Source organism: Heterodontus francisci, chromosome 27, assembly GCF_036365525.1.
Source record: "Heterodontus francisci isolate sHetFra1 chromosome 27, sHetFra1.hap1, whole genome shotgun sequence".
In the NCBI taxonomy this organism is placed as follows: Eukaryota; Metazoa; Chordata; class Chondrichthyes; order Heterodontiformes; family Heterodontidae; genus Heterodontus; species Heterodontus francisci.
Genome location: NC_090397.1, coordinates 51,453,572 through 51,474,279, shown reverse-complemented (window position 1 = coordinate 51,474,279; position 20,708 = coordinate 51,453,572). Strand labels below are relative to the sequence as shown.

The 20,708-nt window shown below is 44.5% G+C and overlaps 1 protein-coding gene across 1 annotated transcript in view; it reads left to right on the top strand.

The window, feature by feature from the left end:
- The first annotated feature begins 5,755 nt into the window (after positions 1-5,755).
- Positions 5,756-20,708, top strand: part of LOC137385022 (C-type lectin BjL-like) — a 41,614-nt gene continuing 26,661 nt past the window's right edge. Inside the window, exons 1-2 of the mRNA XM_068059762.1 lie at positions 5,756-5,792; positions 14,999-15,078. Of these exons, the coding sequence (XP_067915863.1) occupies positions 15,000-15,078 (79 nt within the window). The 5' untranslated portion in view covers positions 5,756-5,792; position 14,999. The remainder of the gene's footprint in view (positions 5,793-14,998; positions 15,079-20,708) is intronic.

Below are 20,708 nucleotides of genomic sequence, written 5' to 3'. Positions count from 1 at the left end.
CTCCCCAAACCCTTTAATATCTCACCTAATCTAATCACACTTTCAGGCTCACTCCCCATACCCTGGAGCTGGAATGTGCTCAAAGGCCGTGCCAATTTGTGGCCCTCCAGGGGTCCCTTCAGACAACAACTGCAAAGGCATTGTGAGCAGATAGTTGTCACTGTCAACGCAAGCAGTCTGGCCCCGAGGACCTGGGCGCAGTACAGGAAGATGTTTAGTGACCTCACATGAGTGGCCAAGGTCAGTGAATTCATCCTCAATACCACAACCTTACAACCAAACCACGAGCTGCATACAGTGCTCAATTCCCCACCTCCTCCATTACACACGTGCCAACTGTCTCTGTCAACCATGACTCAAGTCTCACATTCATCGCTGCACCTCACCTTCACACATGGAGCACTGGTATAAGCCGCACACCCACATCTCACAGCTTGCACAAACTACCAGCTATTCAACCATGACAGCCATATCATCGAAACACATTGCACCACACTCAATGACACAGTTCTCTCCCTGTTGCAGGACAAGATGGCACACAACCAGAACCAGCCACTGGCAATGCCATCCACACCCTGCCCTGACTCTGCAGATCTGCCTGCAATTAGCGCTAGATTTCAGTGAGCAGATCCTTATGAAGTGGGGACATGATACACGCTGTTCCTCGCCGAAGTTGAGGTAGGAGAATTGTTCCTTGAAGAGCCTGGGTGAATATGGCCTCCTGCTGAGAGCCCTTCTAACCCATTCTCCTCCTCCTACCTCTTCAAGAAGCTTGTCCTCCTCTCAGTCTCCCTGTCATGCTGTAGGGCAAGGGGGATAGAAAATACAGCACCCATGACTGGGAGAAGGTCGCCTGAACACAACCCTTGAAGTGAAAACCAAGGCCTTCACCACATGCTATGTCACCTCCTCCAGACTTCACCAACTTTAAATAGCAGTACAAACTGCCAACCACTTCTACTAACTCAGCAACAGCCTGTAGAACTCAATCAGCATCTCACCTATCAATCCAAGCCTGAAAGTCATCAAGACTTGCTTCATGGGGGCACGGAACTACTTCAGTATCTGAGAACTCTCAATGGTGCAATCATCAGCAAACATCCCCACTTCTGACCTTCTAATGGAGGGAAGGTCATTGTAGAAGCAGCTGAACATAGATGGGCCGAGGACATTACCCTGAGGAATTCCTTCAGCGATGTCCTGGGGCTGAGAAAATTGGCCTCCAAAAACCACAACCATCTTCCTTTGTGCTAGATATGACTCTAACTAGTGCAGAGTTTTCCCCTTGATTTCAATTTTGCTAGGGCTCCTTGATGTCACACTCGGTCAAATGCTGCCTTGACGTCAAGGGCAGTCATTCTCACCTCATTTCTTGAATTCACTTCTTTTGCCCACGTTTGGACCAAGGTGGTAATGAGGTTTGGAGCCAATTGGCCCTGGCAGAACCCAAACTGAACAATGGTGGGCAGGTTATTGCCAAATCAGTGCCACTTGATAGCACTGTCGCGACACCTTCCATCACTTTACTGATGATCGAGACTAGACTGATGGAGTGATAATTGGCCACATTAGATTTGTCCTGATTTGTGTACAGGACATACCTGGGTAATTGTTGGGTAGATGCAAGTATTGTAACTGTACTGGAACAGCTTGGCTAGGGATGTAGCTAGTTCCGGAGCACAAGTCTTCAGTGCATCAGTGCATCAGCCGGGATGTCAGCAGGGCCATAGCCTTTGCTGTATCCAGTGCCTCCAGACATTTCTTGTTACTGCATGGCTGAAGACTGGCATCTGTGAAGCTGAGGACCTCAGGAGGAGATGGATCATCCACTTGGCACTTCTGGCTGAAGATGGTTACAAAGGTTTCAGCCTTGTCTTTTACACTGACGTTCTGGTCTCCTCCTTCCCAGTGGACCAGGTAGTCACGCAATACCAATGGTCATCAAGGTCACCTCCGCTCTGAATTTCTTCACCTCCGGCTCCTTTCAGGGATCTGCTGGTGAAATCTGCAAGATTTCACAATCATCTGCCCACGAGCCATGTTTGCCAGAGCTGACAATTATGTCCACTTTGCTACTACTGATCAGGCCGGTCAGATACAAAGGGTTTTCAGATTTGCTGTAGTGGTTGGATTCCCACAGGTACAGGGAGTCATGGACTGGACACATGTGGCAATCAAGGTGCTCTCAGATCCAGTAGCAGTCTTTGACAATCAGAAGGGAGTCCACTCCATCAATGTATCGGAGAATGTGAGGTCTAACTTTTCACATTTTTCTGGGTTGGTTGACCGGGTGGGAGGGGCTCTCAACCCGGATTTTTCCCGGACTTCCTTTAACCTGCCCTCTGGGTCGCTTTTTCCTCTTATCTTTCTAAACTTTTACCAGCCATGTTCCTGCCTGTCCCCTTTTGTTCTCGGCAGGGGTCCCTTGCAGTTCACCAGCCCTCTGCTGGACTGTCCTCCTAACACCGGTACAGGATTTAGGGGTGCAGGTTTCACTGTACGTTGGGGTTTTCCCTCAACCTGGCACATGTGGCAACTCTTGCAGTACTCCACCATATCTTTGTGGAGTTGTGGCCAGTCAAATTATTGCCGTACGCGGGTTTTGGTCTTTCATTTACCAGCATGTACAGCCACTGTAGTCTCGTGGGCCTTTCTTAATATTTCACCCCGGGACTTCTGTGGCACCACTAACTGGTGAACTACTGTCCACTCCTGGCCCTCAGGTCTGTGAGGAGAACTCCATTTCCGCATCAGTACCTCATTGTTTAAAAAGTAGCAATCAGGGACTCCTTCTGCTTCACTTTCAGATTGGGCAGCCAGTGCTAACCCTCACACTACTGGGTCGGCTCACTAAACCTCACATGGGAAAATTCATTTAATTAATTCCCTGGGTCTCCTAACTTTCCAAAGAAAGTAACGGCTCGGCAGACCTCATGGTCATTTGCCTGCAGTGTCAATGCAGTCTCCTCTGGGGGAGATGGTTTGATCATGGCCTGACCCACTACACATTCGCGGACTCTGCAGGAGATCGTCTCCTGCCACCGCCCTGTCTCTCTGACCTCCTGCGGTCTTTCTTTCATTCCTGGGGGTGCTACCACCTTCACCCCCACCAGATCATTACATAGCAGCAGGTCAACCCAGCCCACAGACAAACTAGAGACAATCCCTACAGTCACCGGTGCCGAAACTAGGTCACACTCCAGGTGCACCCGGTGTACAGGTACAGACATACACTGCCCTCCAATACCATTCACCACCATTTTGGTGTTCAATGCACTCCTGGGGGAAAGGTCAGGCCTTTTCCCAGTAAAACGGATCTGGTGGCCCCTGTTTCCCTGAGAATCACTATGGGCTTGCTTGCCCCACTCGAGGGATGAGGTTACTTTCCCTTCAGATACAAAACCCTGATAACCTTCAGGAATCCTATCAACGTTTGCTGCACTGGCCGTGGTAAGCCTCCTGGGTTGTACCCTTACTGCAGTCAAAGCCACAGCCCGTTCCGTGTTTTCCATCAGGCCCTCATCTTCATTGAGCAGTTGTGCCCTGATTAACCCTACCGGTTTCCCCTTTAATTTCCAGCAGTCGGTGTTTAAATATCCTGCCTTATTAGAATGGAAGCACACAGGTCTCTGGGTCTCACTCTTGCTCACAGCATCTTCCTTTTTGGTTGAAGGAGTGCCCCCTGTGTCTCCTGCTTTCTTTTCTCTTCCAGGACTGCCTGGGCAGATATCACCTTCCCACCTTTCTCTTTTTTGGATTTGTGGGGGTGATTGGGAAAGGTTCTCCCCTGAGAAACTGATTTATACGTTAAAGCAAACTCATCAGTCAGAATGGCCGCTTGCCGGGCTCCCTGAACCTGATGCTTCTCAACATGAGTTTTTATTGAGAATGGGAGAGAGTTTTTCAATTCCTCCAACAGGATTACTTCTCTGAGAGTCTCATAGCTGAGCTTTATTTTTAAAGCCCTCAGCCACTGGTCAAAAGCCAGCTGCTTGCTTCTTTCAAACTCCAGATAAGTTTGATTAACTTGCTTTTTTGAGGGTTCTAAACTTCTGGCGGTAGCCTTCGGATACGAATTCATGTGCCCCGAGAATAGCATTTTTTGATCAGTTCATAGTTTGATGAACTCTCATCTGGCAGCAAGGAATAGAGCTCATGGGTTTTTCCAGTTAGTTTGCTTTGCAGTAAAAGAGACCAGGTGTCAGCTGGTCATTTTAGCTGCCTTGCTAGTTTCTCGAAGGACACGAAAAACATTTCCACATCTTCCTCATTGAATTTTGGGATTAGCTGGGCAAGTTTTCGCAATCTTGTACCCAGTCCTGAATTCTGATCCTCCATAATGGCCATGCTTTCACTGGGGTTACTCTGTCGCCCCCTAGCTAACTCAAGCCGCTTCAGCTCTCACTCTTCAGATTCTTTCCAGAATTTTCTTTCTCTCTATCTCTTTTTTTCATTCTCCTGTCTTCTTTTATCTCTCTCCTCTCTCTCTCGTTCCCTCTCCTGTATTTGTTTTTCTTCACATTCCTTCTGGAAGGCTCTTTCTCCCTCTCCTGCCTGTCTCCTTCTCTCTTTCCTCTAATTCAAGTTTCCTCTGTTCTAGTTGTATCTTTGCTAACACTACCCTGTCGGATTCTGCTGTTAAGCCTGTTTCTACTTCTTCAGATTCAAGGGAAAAATGGTGGGCCACTAGTCTCAGGAGTTCAGACTTCCTAGTCTTGCTACATACAGTGATCCCACACTGCTCAGCCATTTTTCTCAACTCCTCCATAGACAGTGCTTTTAACTTATCCCAAGTTACTTCACCCTGGCTTGGAGAGCTACTTGCTTCAGTTGCAGATTCAATCACACACAACCACAAGAAAACCTGTACTGATTTGCTCTTTTTGATTGGGAACAATTTGGCTTCCCACTTCAAATTTCACTCGTTTGTCTGTGGGTCACAAACCGGATGCGAGCACCCAATTTCTGTTACAAACAGGTGAGCAATGTGTCTAAGGATCTTTTGCTGTCTTTACCTGGTCTTATTGTAACAGGGTTTTATTTTTAACACACTGTGTTTTGAGCTCCTTTTTTTTGTGAATCCTTGTTCACCGTTTCCAATTATAAGGCAAAAAAATGAGCACAAACAAGCTTTCTTTGGTTTAACGCAGAAAGATGAAATTTAAACTTTAATACGGTTCAAGCCTACGGATTTACGACGCGCCCACGTTAGCAGGCACACGCTGTGAAGAAAAGTCGGTATAATAGGCTTGATTAGGTAGAATTTGGAAATAGTTAGTGTATTATGCCTTAAGAGTTAAAGATTGAACAATGGTTACTTTTCAGAGCTCACTGAAGTTCCTCTTTAAGATGGTAGAGTTAAACATTTCAAGGTCTCTGTTAGAATAGCAGTGCTGTTGTCAAGGACTTGGAAGATAAACATACACATTGAAATATCCTGTGTGACCTCAGTAAAAGGTAGCAATAAAACTTAATTGGTTTATGGAGTTGTTGTTCAGACAGGTCAGCTCTGGAGTTTGTTTTGAAGTACCATGGAAAGGGTAATTAACAATAAATGGAATGTACTCACAGGAACAAGTGAGGTCAAGTAAACACAACTATAAATCTTTTGACCAGAAAATCATTAAATTAAAGATATGGATTTTAAAAGGAACACAGGAAGGTCACATCTATTGCAAAAGTCATATGACACCTTAGAAATAGTATAAAAATACAAGGTTCTGAAGCAAATACTGATGGGTGTTGAATCCTCAACAACACTTCTCATCCCATGCCTTATTCGGGGATTTAAGGTACAAGTTTACTTTAAATTTTGATGGATATTCTGGATATTCCAAGATAATTTTGTTGTAACAGTAGCAAGGTTAAACTTTTGGATTCTGTTAGAAATAAGAATATATGTTACATCTCAGTAATATTTGATATTGTGATATGCTTATCCACTTAAGAAGCTTATTGCATGTTAAATTATTTAACAAATATATAAAAATTAATAAAATGGCTCATGTAGTATTCTGTATACAACTACAAGAACCCCATCGCCGTGTCTCTTTAACTGGATAGATACGCATTGAAGAGAGTTTCCCAGACCCTTATAATATCTGGGATATTTATGACTTAGCCATAAAAATATTAGAAATTGGCTATCCGAAAGATGGTAAAATGTTCTGTTGGTTTTCTTTCTTTGAGGGAAAGCTAGTGCTCCTGATTTGGTTTAGTCCCTACAAGGGGTTAAAGTCATTTATCACTTCAGTTGGCACCCAAAAACATGGTCTTATTAACAGAATCCTGTACTTTTCGGTTAGTCTTTAATGGATATTTTAGATTTGTAAGTACGGAAGGAATGTTTTCTGTCTGTGGTATTAAGACACTGATTTAAGTATCTAGAGATGGCAAACTCTTGATCATGGTTTGTGGATCTTAAATCAGAACTCCTTCATTCTACTTTTGAGTTTTGGAAATTTCCTTTAAAGTTCACTTTAAATCCTAGTTGAGATTAGGTCCTGACATATTTTAATTCCTAATTCAGGTTCCGTTCCAAGAGTATGGCTAATGAAGAAGGGATTGGTTTAATTTTTCTGTTGGGTGATCCAACAACTTGTTTTAGTGGATTACAGAATCCCATTCCACTGCCACAGGCAGATCAGGTGGTAGTCTTTGAGATAGATGATTTTGATGCCGATGGTACTATTGTGGCTGACCCCCCCAGGAGGAAGGGACAGCACGTATTCAGTGGGATAATCAGACTGATACCCCGGACCCACGATATTCCTTCATGATAAAGTGCACACCTGCACAATTGGGTGGCCTAATGACTGGTGCACGACAGGGTGGGGGTATCCATGGTAGAATTGTAGGTCCTGGGTCTCCCTATGTTCGTGGTGGCCATGGGTTTTGGATTAGATGGCTTCCTCACAGTGAGGTTCGGATCAGAATTTGTGGGAGGATTATAGACAGCTTCTGATACATCACCTTCAAATGAAACAGGCACTTCTCCAGGCTTTTGCTAATGATGGTGCTGCAGGCTTTCCTCTGTCTGTGGGACAGCCAGTGCAGACTCAAATTACACGTTGAGGCAATGTGAATCTTAACTCTATATCCGCCATGTGTGGCAAGCCCAGTTCCACTAACAAAGATAAAACAAGGTGGATTTTAAATAACTTGATAGACTTGACACTTGTTGTCAAGGCTGGAGTGCTGCACATTTATGGCAGCTCCTCTCGATGATGTTAAACTCTGACCTCGTCCCCCCAATTAATAAGTGCAACAGCTGGATACAAAGATATTCCCAACTCCTGATCACAACTCAGGGAGGGCATGTAATGGGCTCAATCAAAGAAATCCTTCAATATAATGTTAAGTCGAATGGTTTGTTAGCTGCCTATCGATTAGGTAAGGACCTTACAGATGGCAACTGGGAAATTGTTCACGGTTTCCTGGCTAACCAGTATCAGAATTCTGCGCTTAAACTAGCCTATGAAGGGACATTGTCTGCTTATCCCGATGACCAGCAGAGGTGGGACAATTTTGAACGCATTATCCGATCTAACCGTGCCTTGCTGGATCTGCCCCATACTAAACCTGTGGTCCAACCGAATCCTAAGGTTAAAAATAATATGGACATTGTCTCTGTTTCATGCACACAGGGATAGAATAGGACATGTACTCCTTCTCGTTCCAGTTGCCCGCAGATTTGTTCCTTTGGGCCCCTGAATGGGCGCTCTGGTTGGACTATACTGCCATCTCGCCAGGAGCATATTTCCTCAGAATGGTGGGAACAGTCTAGCATTACACCTCACAGAGATAGCAGGGTCAGCTGGAATCCCCATGGGATAAATTTTATTTCTTTATTTTTATTTTTTTTAAGAGATACAGCACTGAAACAGGCCTTTCGGCACACCGAGTCTGTGCCGACCATCAACCACCCATTTACACTAATCCTACATTCATCCCATATTCCTACCACATCCCCACCTTCCCCTACCACCAACCTAAACATGGGGCAATTTATAATGGCCAATTTACCTATCAACCTGCAAGTCTTTGGCTGTGGGAGGAAACCGGAACACCCGGCAAAAACCCACACAGTCACAGGGAGAGCTTGTAAAGTCCACACAGGCAGTACCCAGAATTGAACCCAGGTCGCTGGAGCTGTGAGACTGCGGTGCTAACCACTGCACCACTGTGCTGCCCTAATTTTACACTGGCCTTTCCTATCATACAGTAATGGGAGGTTCCAGTGCTGACAGAGGCAGGGATCTGAAAGACTCCCAACAGATTTGGCATCCACTCCAAGGGGGCGATCGTTGTGACTGTAAACCTTCTGATGGACCACCTAAGGGATCGGTAAAGCATGAGACTCCTAAAAGGGAGAGGCAGACTTCAGTTAAAGTCATCAGAAATCAAGGCAGGGCTGATAGTCAGGACTCAGAAGCATTTGACTCTCCACAGTGAACGGTTGGCACCCAGCCAGGGTCTCTTGAATTCCCCGATGCCCTGGCAACACTGCCCACTGCTGAACAGGTAGTCACTCTTTGATACAGGAGCTGATTACTCATTCATGGATCCTGTACTCATAAAATCTCAGTGGTCAGATTTGGGAAGCCCGCTTTATCACTTATCATCAGGGGGATTTACACAGTGTAAGGCACAGCGAATTGCCTTTTATGCAATTCCTGTTACTATTCACGGTATTACAGCCATCCTGGAGGTGGGTTTAGTGCCTGATTTGGTTTGCCCTCTTATTATAGGACAACCTGATATTAAATACTTCCTTAAGATCACATTCAGGCCTGTGGAAGCATCCACGGACCAGGATAACCAACAGAAATAGTCAGGCACAGCTAGACCGCATCTGCCTAGAAGGAGGGTGATAAAGGTCTATTGGAACAGCTGCTAAACAAGTACTATCCTTATCTACAGCGTCATTCAAATCAATGTGGCAAGGTAGATATAGAACCTCATTCTCTTGATGTAGTCTGACACAAGCCCAGGAAACAGTGGCCTATTCAAATCATAAAGAGAAATTAGATACAATTCAAAATCTCCAAACTTTGAAACATTTGCAGGCCAGTTTAGGACTCCTGAACTTTGCTCGATCATTTACCCTGACCTTTGCTGAGCTCTCAGCATCTCTGTATGCTAGAGTAGGCGAGAGAGTAAAAGGCCAGTTCATTTTTTCGCCAGATGATTACTTGAAATTGCAACAGCTGTGCCATGATGTACAGAAGGCTGTAGATTTGGAACAAAGGGCCGTGCATGTCCCACTTTATCTTCATGTTAAAACATCTCCGAAAGTAGCAATTGCAGTTTTTTACAATGAGGATCGAATTGTGCTGGTTCAGTTTCATTCTTATAATTTTTCCAATGTTGAAAGACGGTACATAGAACATAGAACATTACAGCGCAGTACAGGCCCTTCGGCCCTCGATGTTGCACCGACCTGTGAAACCATCTGACATACACTATTCCTTAGAACATAGAACATTACAGCGCAGTACAGGCCCTTCGGCCCTCGATGTTGCACGGTACAATAAAAAGGAAAGGGTTATGACGATGATAGTTCAGTGCCTCATTAATGCACAACCGCTTCAAGGGATACACCCCATTACAATTTATACTGAAGTACCAGATTTGAGATCAGTTTTGCGAATGGCCTCTGATGAGAGAAGGGCCGCTCAAATCCGAAAAGACAACTGGGCCTCCTTTTTGAATGATCATACGCTCATTTTTAAATTTCTATCCTCAGAAATGGACTTAGAACACCTCCCTGATTTGGAAGATCATGATACTGAGGGAGGAGTTAAACAAGTACCTCTGAAACCACTTATAGATTATCATCAGTTTATTTACTGTGATGGGTCATCAATGATGATTAAAAAAGGGATATCCCAACCATCCTCAGCTGGGATGGGAATAGTAATAGGTACGTTTTGGGATTCTTGTTCTTTCTATCCAGAAGAATTACTGTCCATACCCCTTGGCCAACAGACAGCACAGTATGCTGAAGCTGTAGCATTACGGGGTATGCTTTAGAAAAGGCAGACCCTATTAAGGTTGCATTAATTTGTCCAGATAGTGACTATTGTAAATGGGCTTACAATCAAAACCTTGTGTTCTGGGAGCAAACAGGTTTTACCAATCATAAAGGTAAACCCATAAAACACAAGTCATTGCTGGAAGATATTTTCCATTTGCAGAAGGAGAAACATAATTGTCAGGTAATTCATGTACCCGGGCATACCACTGGTTCAGTACACTCAAAGGGCAACAGTCTTGCCACTGGACAAGCAAAACATTCAGTATGCATGACACCCCCTCGAGAGGGGCCTGCCATAGTTAATATAATCACTGGGCAGAAAGGGCAGCTAACCAGGCTGAGGAACTGATTCAGCTATTAGAGCTGACAAAAGAGAATCCAAAAGAATATCCATCAAAGTACTTCTGTCCGGAGACCCCGACTGGTATTGTACTGGTTAGGTAGCCCAGGGATCTCCAGGAGGTACCCCTGAATCACACACGAGAACAGCTTGTAAAAGAAGCTCACGCAGGTATAGGTCAGGCAAATAGTGGTGCCCGAACAACATTCTGTAAATTGATGCAGTTCCGAAGAAGGGTTACTGACCCGAACCGTTAACTCTGCTTCTCTTTCCACAGATGCTGCCAGACCTGCTGAGTGGTTCCAGCATTTCTTGTTTTTATTTCAGATTTCCAGCATCCACAGTATTTTGCTTTTATTATTATTATTCTGTAAATTGACTCCTTTATATTAGTGGCCAGGCATGCTTAAAGCCTGTGAAACATATGTGGCTAATTGTGAGCCATGTAATTTGATCAACAAATCACCACTTCTTCAACTGCCACCATTGGCTCCTGTGAAGCCGAATAAAGCAACGGAGAAATGTTTTGTTGATTTCATTGGACCACGACCCCCATCAATGGGGTATAAACATGTTCTCATTTGTGTTGATGCCTGCACTTCTTTCTGCTGGCTGGTCCCCAAAAAAACTGTTTCAGAAACCACACTTGTCAATGCTATTACTGATATTATTACTGTAGCTGGTGTATCCAAAATCCTACACTCTCATCAAAGCGGAGCCTTTGTTTCCAAGGTTTTTAAAGACCATTGTGTGCAAAGGGGGACAAAAACAAGAAATGCTGGATTCACTCAGCAGATCTGGCAGCATCTGTGGAAAGAGAAGCAGAGTTAACGTTTTGGGTCAGTGACCCTTCTTCGGAACTTTGTGTGCAAAGGGGGATTGGGTTTAAGTTCAGCACACAATATCATTCGCAATCAGCGGGACTGGTGAAATGTAAAAACCAGGAAGTAAAAAAGCTATTGACCAAACTGTTGAGAATCAGAGGGAATAAGTGGGCTGCCATCATTCCAGAAATATAGTTATCACTAAATAATGTGCCCATGTGCACATCAGGGACAGTGTTCCCTAGAACACCATATTATTTAACGTATGGTGTTGAAATGCATACACCACTTACTCGCAGTTGTTTTATTGCCCCTATGCTTTCTGACTCCTTGACTCAGCAGCAACAATTAGATTTGAAACATGAAATAGATCAAATTCATGAAATTGATCAGAGGATCAGAGAGAAGAATAGACAAAAACAGATAACTAACAAAGCTTGGCAACCAGTAACTGGGGAGTGGGTTCAGGAGAGAAAATTTGAACAGAAACCTGGTTTGAGACCTAAGTGGAAGAAACCTATTCAAATACATTCTGTTATTAATGAAATAATAGCCAAAATCTTTGCTAACCAGCCAAATGGCAAGAACTCTTTTAAAATTGTCTCTGTAGCTAACCTGAAGAGCTGTCCTGAAGGGTACAGGCATGGAGGAACAGTACAAGGTGCAGTTGTACACTGGCTTTCAGGATCCAGCCTGGAGGCTGGCATCACAAACGGGCTAATCGAACTGAAACCAACTGCGTCAACATATGTTCCTCACCCATGCAGGACCTCACAGCACCTCAAAGGTGGATTTCACAGGGAACCACACTCGGACCAATGAGTGATAGTTAAGTCACAATGACAAAAGGAGGAAGCACTATGGGAATGGAATGACGTACTGCGGACTCTCAGTGATAAGACTTGCTCTTGAGTAAAGCAACGATTAAGGTACTGCTAGACTCTTTTGTTAAAGATCTTCTGGATGCAAGCAGTGCATGTGACATGCCAGAGATGTCTTACTACTTGAACACCTTACCCTATGCGAGTTCTTGCAGAGAAGCCGGAATAAAACATTTTACTGCATTTGCCCTGAGTGACTTTTGGAGGGGAGGCAATGCAACTAATGTTCTTATTCATCGCAACATTGGAAAAGTGTGCTGGTACCAAGGAGAACATGGTGGAATGGCTTTTCTTTGTATCGCCAAGTTAACTTCTGATGGAAAGTACACTTGTTATACAGATACTCAGGTTCTGAATAACACTTCTATCCATGTGACCTTAGAATTCCCTGATGTTAATCTCTTTTCATTTTATTCCTGGTATGAGGACATTGGCTGGAATGTTACTGACAATAGACGCAAGCACATTTTAGTTTATCGCAACAGGACTTAATTGGTTCAAGATCGAGTGGCAGCTATGGATCCTTACTTCACTACATCTCTATGTAATTTCATCAATTGTTCCTTGATGCTTGACATGTCGAGCTGCAGTCATCTTATTGAACATTTTGCGACCTCAGATCGTGGACGCTCCCCATAGTTTTATTCGGAACTGCGTACTGGAATTACAAGATTTATTTTGGGAGAATTTAGATGATCCATGTAAAAATGCGGACCATGATTGCTGTCAATGTATTCTTTTGTATTATTGTCCTGTTACACATAATAGGTTATAACATTTTACTGAATGTTTACATTTTAGGCATTGTTTAGTTAAACAACCTATCTTTGTTTCTTGTCTTTATACACATCAAGAGTGGGGTGTAATGGAATATAGGTATAGTAGGCTTGATTAAGTAGAATTTGGAAATAGTTAGTGTATTATGCCTCGAGAGTTAAAGATTGAATAATGGTTACTTTTCAGAGCTCACTGAAGTTCCTCTTTAAGATGGTAGAGTTAAACATTTCAAGGTCTCTGTTAGAATAGAACTGCTATTGTCAGGGGTTTGGAAGATAAACATACACATTGAAATATCCTGTGTGACCTCAGTAAAAGGTAGCAACAAAACCTAATTGGTTTATAGAGTTGCTGTTCAGACAGATCAGCTCCAGAGGTTGCTTTGGAGTGCCATGGAAAGGGTAATTAACAAGAAATGGAATGCACTCACAGGAACAAGTGAGATCAAGGAAAGACAATTATAAACACTTTGACCAGATAAAAGCTCACAACTTCAAATTCCAGTAAATCATTAAAGATATGGATTTTAAGAGGAACAAAGGAAAGTCACATCCAATGTAAAAGTCATATGACAACTTAGAAGTAGTATAAAAATACAAGGTTCTGAAGCAAACACTTAGGAGTGTCAAATCCTCAACAGCACTTCTCATCCCATGCCTTATTCGGGGATTTAAGGTACAAATTTACTTTAAATTTTGATGGATATTCTGGATACTCTAAGATAATTTTGTTGTAACATTAGCAAGGTTAAACTTTTGGATTCTATAACAGAAATGAGAATATGTGTTACATCTCTCAGTAATATTTGATATTGTGGTATACTTATCCACTTAAGAAGTTTATTTCATGCTAAATTCTTTAATAAATATATAAAAATTAATAAATCTTCTCATAGTATTCTGTATACAACTACAAGAACCCTCTTCTCTGTATCTCTTGAAGTGGAGAGATATGTATTGAAGAGAGGTTCCCAGACCCTTATAATATCTGGGATAGTTATGACTTAGCCGTAAAAATATTAGAAATAGGCCATCCGAAAGGTGGTAAAATTCTCTGTTGGTTTTCTTTCTTTTAGGGAAAGCTAGTGCAATTCTTTGGACCCAAATCATGTCTGAGAATTTGTCTCGTTTGTACCTGTTTAAGGGAGATTTGTGGTAATGTACTCCTGATTTGGTTTAGTCCCTACAAGGGGTTATAGTCATATATCACTTCATGATATAAACATGCAAAATAGGGAGAGAAAAGAGTCGAAAAAAAGAGAAGTAGAACAGGCTGAGGCAATATCTTGTTACTGTTTCTCAAGCTTGCTGTAGTCCTTGATTGAAGATATGGTCTTGCATTTCTTTGGGGCCCAGTATTCATCTTTAAAAGCCTTGTTGATGTTGGAAACGGTTCTCTCTTGAGTTTCACGTGTTTTCACAAGATTCAGTTCTGTGGAAAGAGATGAAGGCAGGCAGACAGGAGAGGAGCAGTTCTCAGTCCCAGGAGAGGTCTTTACTCAATGAGCATTCATTGAGGCTTTTTCTGCTTCATCTTTGTTGGAAGTTCAAATTCAAAACTCCGGCCAGCTATTCATGTGACTAAAACTGGTTTGACCACTTCTGTGTATTGGGGAAGCAACTGCTGGGGCCACCATTGTTTTACTATTTGTCTGGTATTATGCAAATGTCCTTCAAGTCAAGGCTTGCGATTTTAAGTTTCTGTTCATGTGGCGAAATAATGTGGGCCTCACTCTTGGCAGGTGGGGGGGTGGTGGGGTGTTTGCCTGACAATAGCTGACATGCAATCACTGGAATCTTTCCATGCATGTCTGTGCAAGATATCGTGGAAGCTACCATGATGCTTATTATTCTATGATGCCTTCATTCTGCGCCAGTCACATTTCCCACAGGTTTTCACAGAGTGAATAGATGGCTCTTTGGAAACAAGGTCTACCCAAGGACGACCTGGCTGATAAAACCAGTGAGTAAGCCTACCTGTGAAGCAGATAAAAGATACAACCAGAGTCACATGAGCACGAAGACACTCAGAGCGAAAGCTATTGGGTTGCTAAAAATTCAATTCAGGTGCTTGGATAGATCTTCAGTATGTACCAGCAAGTGTCTCCAGAATGGTAATGGTCTGCTGTGCCTTGCAGGATGAGGAGAAACCTGGTGTGTCCAGGCGCCTGCAGCCACTCACCCAGCTGCCAGAGAAGCTCGCGACGGACGCAATCAGGTACAATTCAGATAACTTGAGTGTGTGAAGCCTCATGACACAACAATGTTTAACCCATTGCCCCCCACCACCAGCCCCCGCATCCACCACCTCCCCCTCACTCCACAATACAAATGATTCCCAGAGTCAAAAAACCCACCATCTCATTCACACCCATTCCAATCTGGGTGTCATTCTCCTCAAGACTACTGTCCATTTAGAAGGCAGGATGATTGGAGATGACTGGACAATGGAGCCTTGAAATAAAGTGCTGCATTTATTAACATTTTGCAATACATTATCACACTGACATTTTCATAAGATACCAAATAAATCCAAGTGAAAAAAGTATTTTCCTTCCTTTCCCTATTATTTCTATGAGCTGCAACCCCTGCGGTTTCAGCAGAGCTAGAGGCAGGCTGCTCGTTCCCCTGCTCCAAAAGCTGAGATGCCCATGGCAGAGATCCACTGCTTTCGAGGCCAATGACAGCTGCACCAAAGATGCCCCTACCTGTTCCTGTGCAGGGGCAGACACAATCAATAGGGCAGGAGACAGCATGACTGAGGCTGGGGGTATTAGGGATGAGAATTGGGAGTAGAGTCCCCATTTCCATGTGCCCTTTCTTCATCTTCCCCCTCATGGTTCACCCACACTTTCCTGCTAGCTGGGAGAAGGAGATCACTTTGCTGCAGGTCAGGGAGGTGCTGAGTGGCCAAGGTGAGACTCTTCTCCATCCTGTGTAAAGTGGCAGACTGAGTGTGCAGGTCATTGGTCACGGCAAGCCTGCACTTGGTTGCCTGCTACATGTGATCCTCCACACAGATGACCACTTGCACCCCTGTGCTCGCTGATCTACATTGGCTCCCAGTGAAGTAATCTCTTGATTTTGAAATTCTCAACCTTGTTTTCAAATCCCTTCATGGCCTCAACCCTCCCTATCTCTATAATCTCCTCCACCTGATAACCCTCTGAGATATCTCCACTCCTCTAATTCTGGCCTCTTGAGCATCCCTGATGTAATCTCTGCAGGTACTTGAATGAGCAAGGCATAGAGGGATATAGAATTAATGCAGCCAGGTGTGATTAGTATAGATAGGCATTATGGGTGGCATGGACGCGGTGGGCCAAAGGGCCCGTTTCTATGCTGTACGACTCTATGACTCTATGACCATTGGTGGCCGTGCTTTCAGTTGCCAAGGCCCTAAGTTCTGGAATACCCTCCCTACACCTCTCCAACCTCTCTTTCATCCTTTAAGACATTCCATCAAACCTACCTCTTTGACTGAAGCTTTTGGTCTTCTCCCCTCTTTTGGGCCTCCTTATCTCGAGAGACAATGGATACGCGCCTGGAGGTGGTCAGTGGTTTGTGAAGCAGCGCCTGGAGTGGCTATAAAGGCCAATTCTAGAGTGACAGGCTCTTCCACAGGTGCTGCAGAGAAATTTGTTTGTCGGGGCTGTTGCACAGTTGGCTCTCCCCTTGCGTCTCTGTCTTTTTTCTTACCAACTACTAAGTCTCTTCGACTCACCACATTTTAGCCCTGTTTTTATGACTGCCCGCCAGCTCTGACGAACGCTGGCAACTGACTCCCACGACTTGTGATCAATGTCACAGGATTTCATGTCGCGTTTGCAGACGTCTTTATAGCGGAGACATGGACGGCCGGTGGGTCTGATACCAGTGGCGAGCTCGCTGTACAATGTATCTTTGGGGATCCTGCCATCTTCCATGCGGCTCACATGGCCAAGCCATCTCAAGCGCCGCTGACTCAGTAGTGTGTACAAGCTGGGGATGTTAGCCGCCTCGAGGACTTCTGTGTTGGAGATACGGTCCTGCCACCTGATGCCAAGTATTCTCCGGAGGCAGCGAAGATGGAATGAATTGAGACGTCGCTCTTGGCTGGCATACGTTGTCCAGGCCTCGCTGCCATAGAGCAAGGTACTGAGGACACAGGCCTGATACACTCGGACTTTTGTGTTCCGTGTCAGTGCGCCATTTTCCCACACTCTCTTGGCCAGTCTGGACATAGCAGTGGAAGCCTTACCCATGCGCTTGTTGATTTCTGCATCTAGAGACAGGTTACTGGTGATAGTTGAGCCTAGGTAGGTGAACTCTTGAACCATTTCCAGAGCGTGGTCGCCAATATTGATGGATGGAGCATTTCTGACGTCCTGCACCATGATATTCTTTTTCTTGAGGCTGATGGCTAGGCCAAATTCATTGCAGGCAGCCACAAACCTGTCGATGAGACTCTGCAGGCACTCTTCAGTGTGAGATGTTAAAGCAGCATCGTCAGCAAAGAGGAGTTCCCTGATAAGGACTTTCCATACTTTGGACTTCGCTCTTAGACGGGCAAGGTTGAACAACCTGCCCCCTGATTTTGTGTGGAGGAAAATTCCTTCTTCAGAGGACTTGAACGCATGTGAAAGCAGCAGGGAGAAGAAAATCCCAAAAAGTGTAGGTGCGAGAACACAGCCCTGTTTCACACCACTCAGGATAGGAAAGGGCTCTGATGAGGAGCCACCATGTTGAATTGTGCCTTTCATATTGTCATGGAATGAGGTGATGATACGTAGTAGCTTTGGCGGGCATCCAATCTTTTCTAGTAGTCTGAAGAGACCACGTCTACTGACGAGGTCAAAGGCTTTGTTGAGATCAATGAAAGCAATGTAGAGGGGTATCTGTTATTCACGGCATTTCTCCCGTATCTGACGAAGGGAGAACAGCATGTCAACGGTCGATCTCTCTGCACGAAAGCCACACTGTGCCTCAGGGTAGACGCGCTCGGCCAGCTTCTGGAGCCTGTTCAGAGCGACTCGAGCAAAGACTTACCCCACTATGCTGAGTAGGGAGATTCCACGGTAGTTGTTGCAGTCACCGCGGTCACCTTTGTTTTTATAGAGGGTGATGATATTGGCATCGCGCATGTCCTGAGGTACTGCTCCCTCGTCCCAGCACAGGCATAGCAGTTCATGCAGTGCTGAGAGTATAGCAGGCTCCCTGGTGTGCAGCAAGGTTAGACTCAGACCAAAGAAGTTGCATCATTCCAAGCAGAAGGGCCACCCGCGCATCAACACGAGCAGAATTTCTCATCCACAGCTGTTACAAAAATTTCTAAATTCACTTGTAACAGCCCTTCAAAACACTCCCACAGGGGATGCTGAGACCAAGTGAGCCCACATCAGAGATGCCATCTATGAGTCAGCTTTGACCACCTACGGCAAAAGTGCGAAGAGAAATGCAGACTGGTTTCAATCTCATAATGAAGAGCTGGAACCTGTCATAGCCGCTAAGCGCATCGCACTGTTGAACTACAAGAAAGCCCCCAGCGATTTAACATCCGCAGCACTTAAAGCAGCCAGAAGCACTGCACAAAGAACAGCTAGGCGCTGCGCAGACGACTACTGGCAACACCTATCCAGTCATATTCAGCTGGCCTCAGACACCGGAAACATCAGAGGAATGTATGATGGCATGAAGAGAGCTCTTGGGCCAACCATCAAGAAGATCGCCCACCTCAAATCTAAATCAGGGGACATAATCACTGACCAACACAAACAAATGGACCGCTGGGTTGAGCACTATCTAGAACTGTACTCCAGGGAGAATGCTGTCACTGAGACTGCCCTCAATGCAGCCCAGCCTCTTCCAGTCATGGATGAGCTGGACATACAGCCAACCAAATCGGAACTCAGTGATGCCATTGATTCTCTAGCCAGCGGAAAAGCCCCTGGGAAGGACAACATTACCCCTGAAATAATCAAGAGTGCCAAGCCTGCTTCTCCCCTAATATCTCCTTATTAGGCTTGCTGTCATATTTTGTTTTATAATGCTTTTGTGAAGCACCTTGGGATGTTTTATTAGCTTAAAGGTGCTATATAAATGTAATTTGTTGTTGTTATTGCACACTACATTTCGGCTACAGTCGTTCACTAGCTCCACAGCTACACTGGGGAGAGAAGTTATTTTCTAAAGTGGGGGAAACAGACTCATCTCCTCATTGTTAAGCAGCTGACTGGGATATAAGCTGCTCTGCTGTGATTGTTTTAAATTTACACAACAGTGAGGAGCATGGGGAGATGAAGTGGAAAGATCAGCATCCCTCAGGTTTGTAAATCCTTCACATTTACCTCAAATTGGAGATGGGCTTGAAGAGGAGAGAATTGCAGGGATACAGGGAAAGAGCAAGTTAGTGGGACTAATTGGATGGTTCGGTCAAAGAGCTGGCACAGACACGATGGGCCAACTGCCGTCCAGTTACATTATCTGACTCCATGAGATAGTTCCAAATTAACAACCATAATCTCAGCCCCTTCATAACTGACCTGTGAGTGTCACATGCCCATTGTGATAATCACAATGATCAGAAATGAGCATCTGTAAAAAACACTTTAATTTATCATGCTAGTTACAGTGTGAAAATAAACATGTGAAAATTGCCTACTTTTACTACAATCAGTAATGTAAAGATTGTCTGATGTTATTACAATAGTTCATTAGAAAGATCCGTCTTGGTCTGCCCACTTGTCAGTGTGAAACAGGATCTTTGCCAAAACAAACTCAGCCGCTGTCGAGCAGCTCAAACCAGCTCAGAATCTAAACATTCAACTCTCCATGAGCTTTATTTAACCCTTTTCAAATGGTCCTGTTATGAACCCTTCACACTTCAGTGTATTGCAGTGATGGTTTCTCAGGTGAATTGTTAACCCATTGACACCACAGCGATGACACTGCCAGCTGTAATCCAGGTCACCTCCTCTCAACTCTCTTGACTCCAGATTAACATAGGGATCATCTGTATTCTCAGCCAGTTTGCTGAGTCCTGCAACACTGATATCATACAAGGACACCATGACCCAGAACGATTTTTTTATAATTGTTCGTGGGATGTGGGCATCTCTGGCGAGGCCAGCATTTATTGTCCATCCCTAATCGTCCTTGAGAAGGTGGTGGTGAGATTGAACTGCAATCCTTGGGCCGCAGATACACTAACAGTGCTGGTTTCATTCCTTTTCTTAGACTTTGTAGCAGTTTGATACAACTGAGTAACTTTCTAGGCTATTTCAGAGGGCATTTAAGAGTCAACCACATTGCTGCGGGTCTGAAGTCACACGTAGGCCAGACCAGGTAAGGATGACAGATGTCCTTCCCTCAAAAACATAGTGATCCAGATGGGTTTTTCCAACAATTTACAATGGTTTCATGGTCAGACTAGACTAGCTTTTAATTCCACATTTATAAATTCAATACAAATTCCACCAGCTGCCATGGTAGGATTCAAACCCCTGTCCCCCAAGCATTAGTCTGGGGCTCTGAATTACTAGTCTAGTGACATTGCCACCATGCCACCACCTCCCATAGCAAAGACCTGTTTGAAAGGCAGAAGGCAATGTTATAACACCTGACAGACAATTTTTTTTTTTATTCATTCGTGGGATGTGGGCGTCGCTGGCCAGGCCAGCATTTATTGCCCATCCCGAACTGCCCTTGAGAAGGTGGTGGTGAGCTGCTTTCTTGAACCGCTGCAGTCCATGTGGGGTAGGTACACCCACAGTGCTGTTAGGAAGGGAGTTCCAGGATTTTGACCTCGCGACAGTGAAGGAACGGCGATATCGTTCCAAGTCAGGATGGTGTGTGACTTGGAGGGGAACT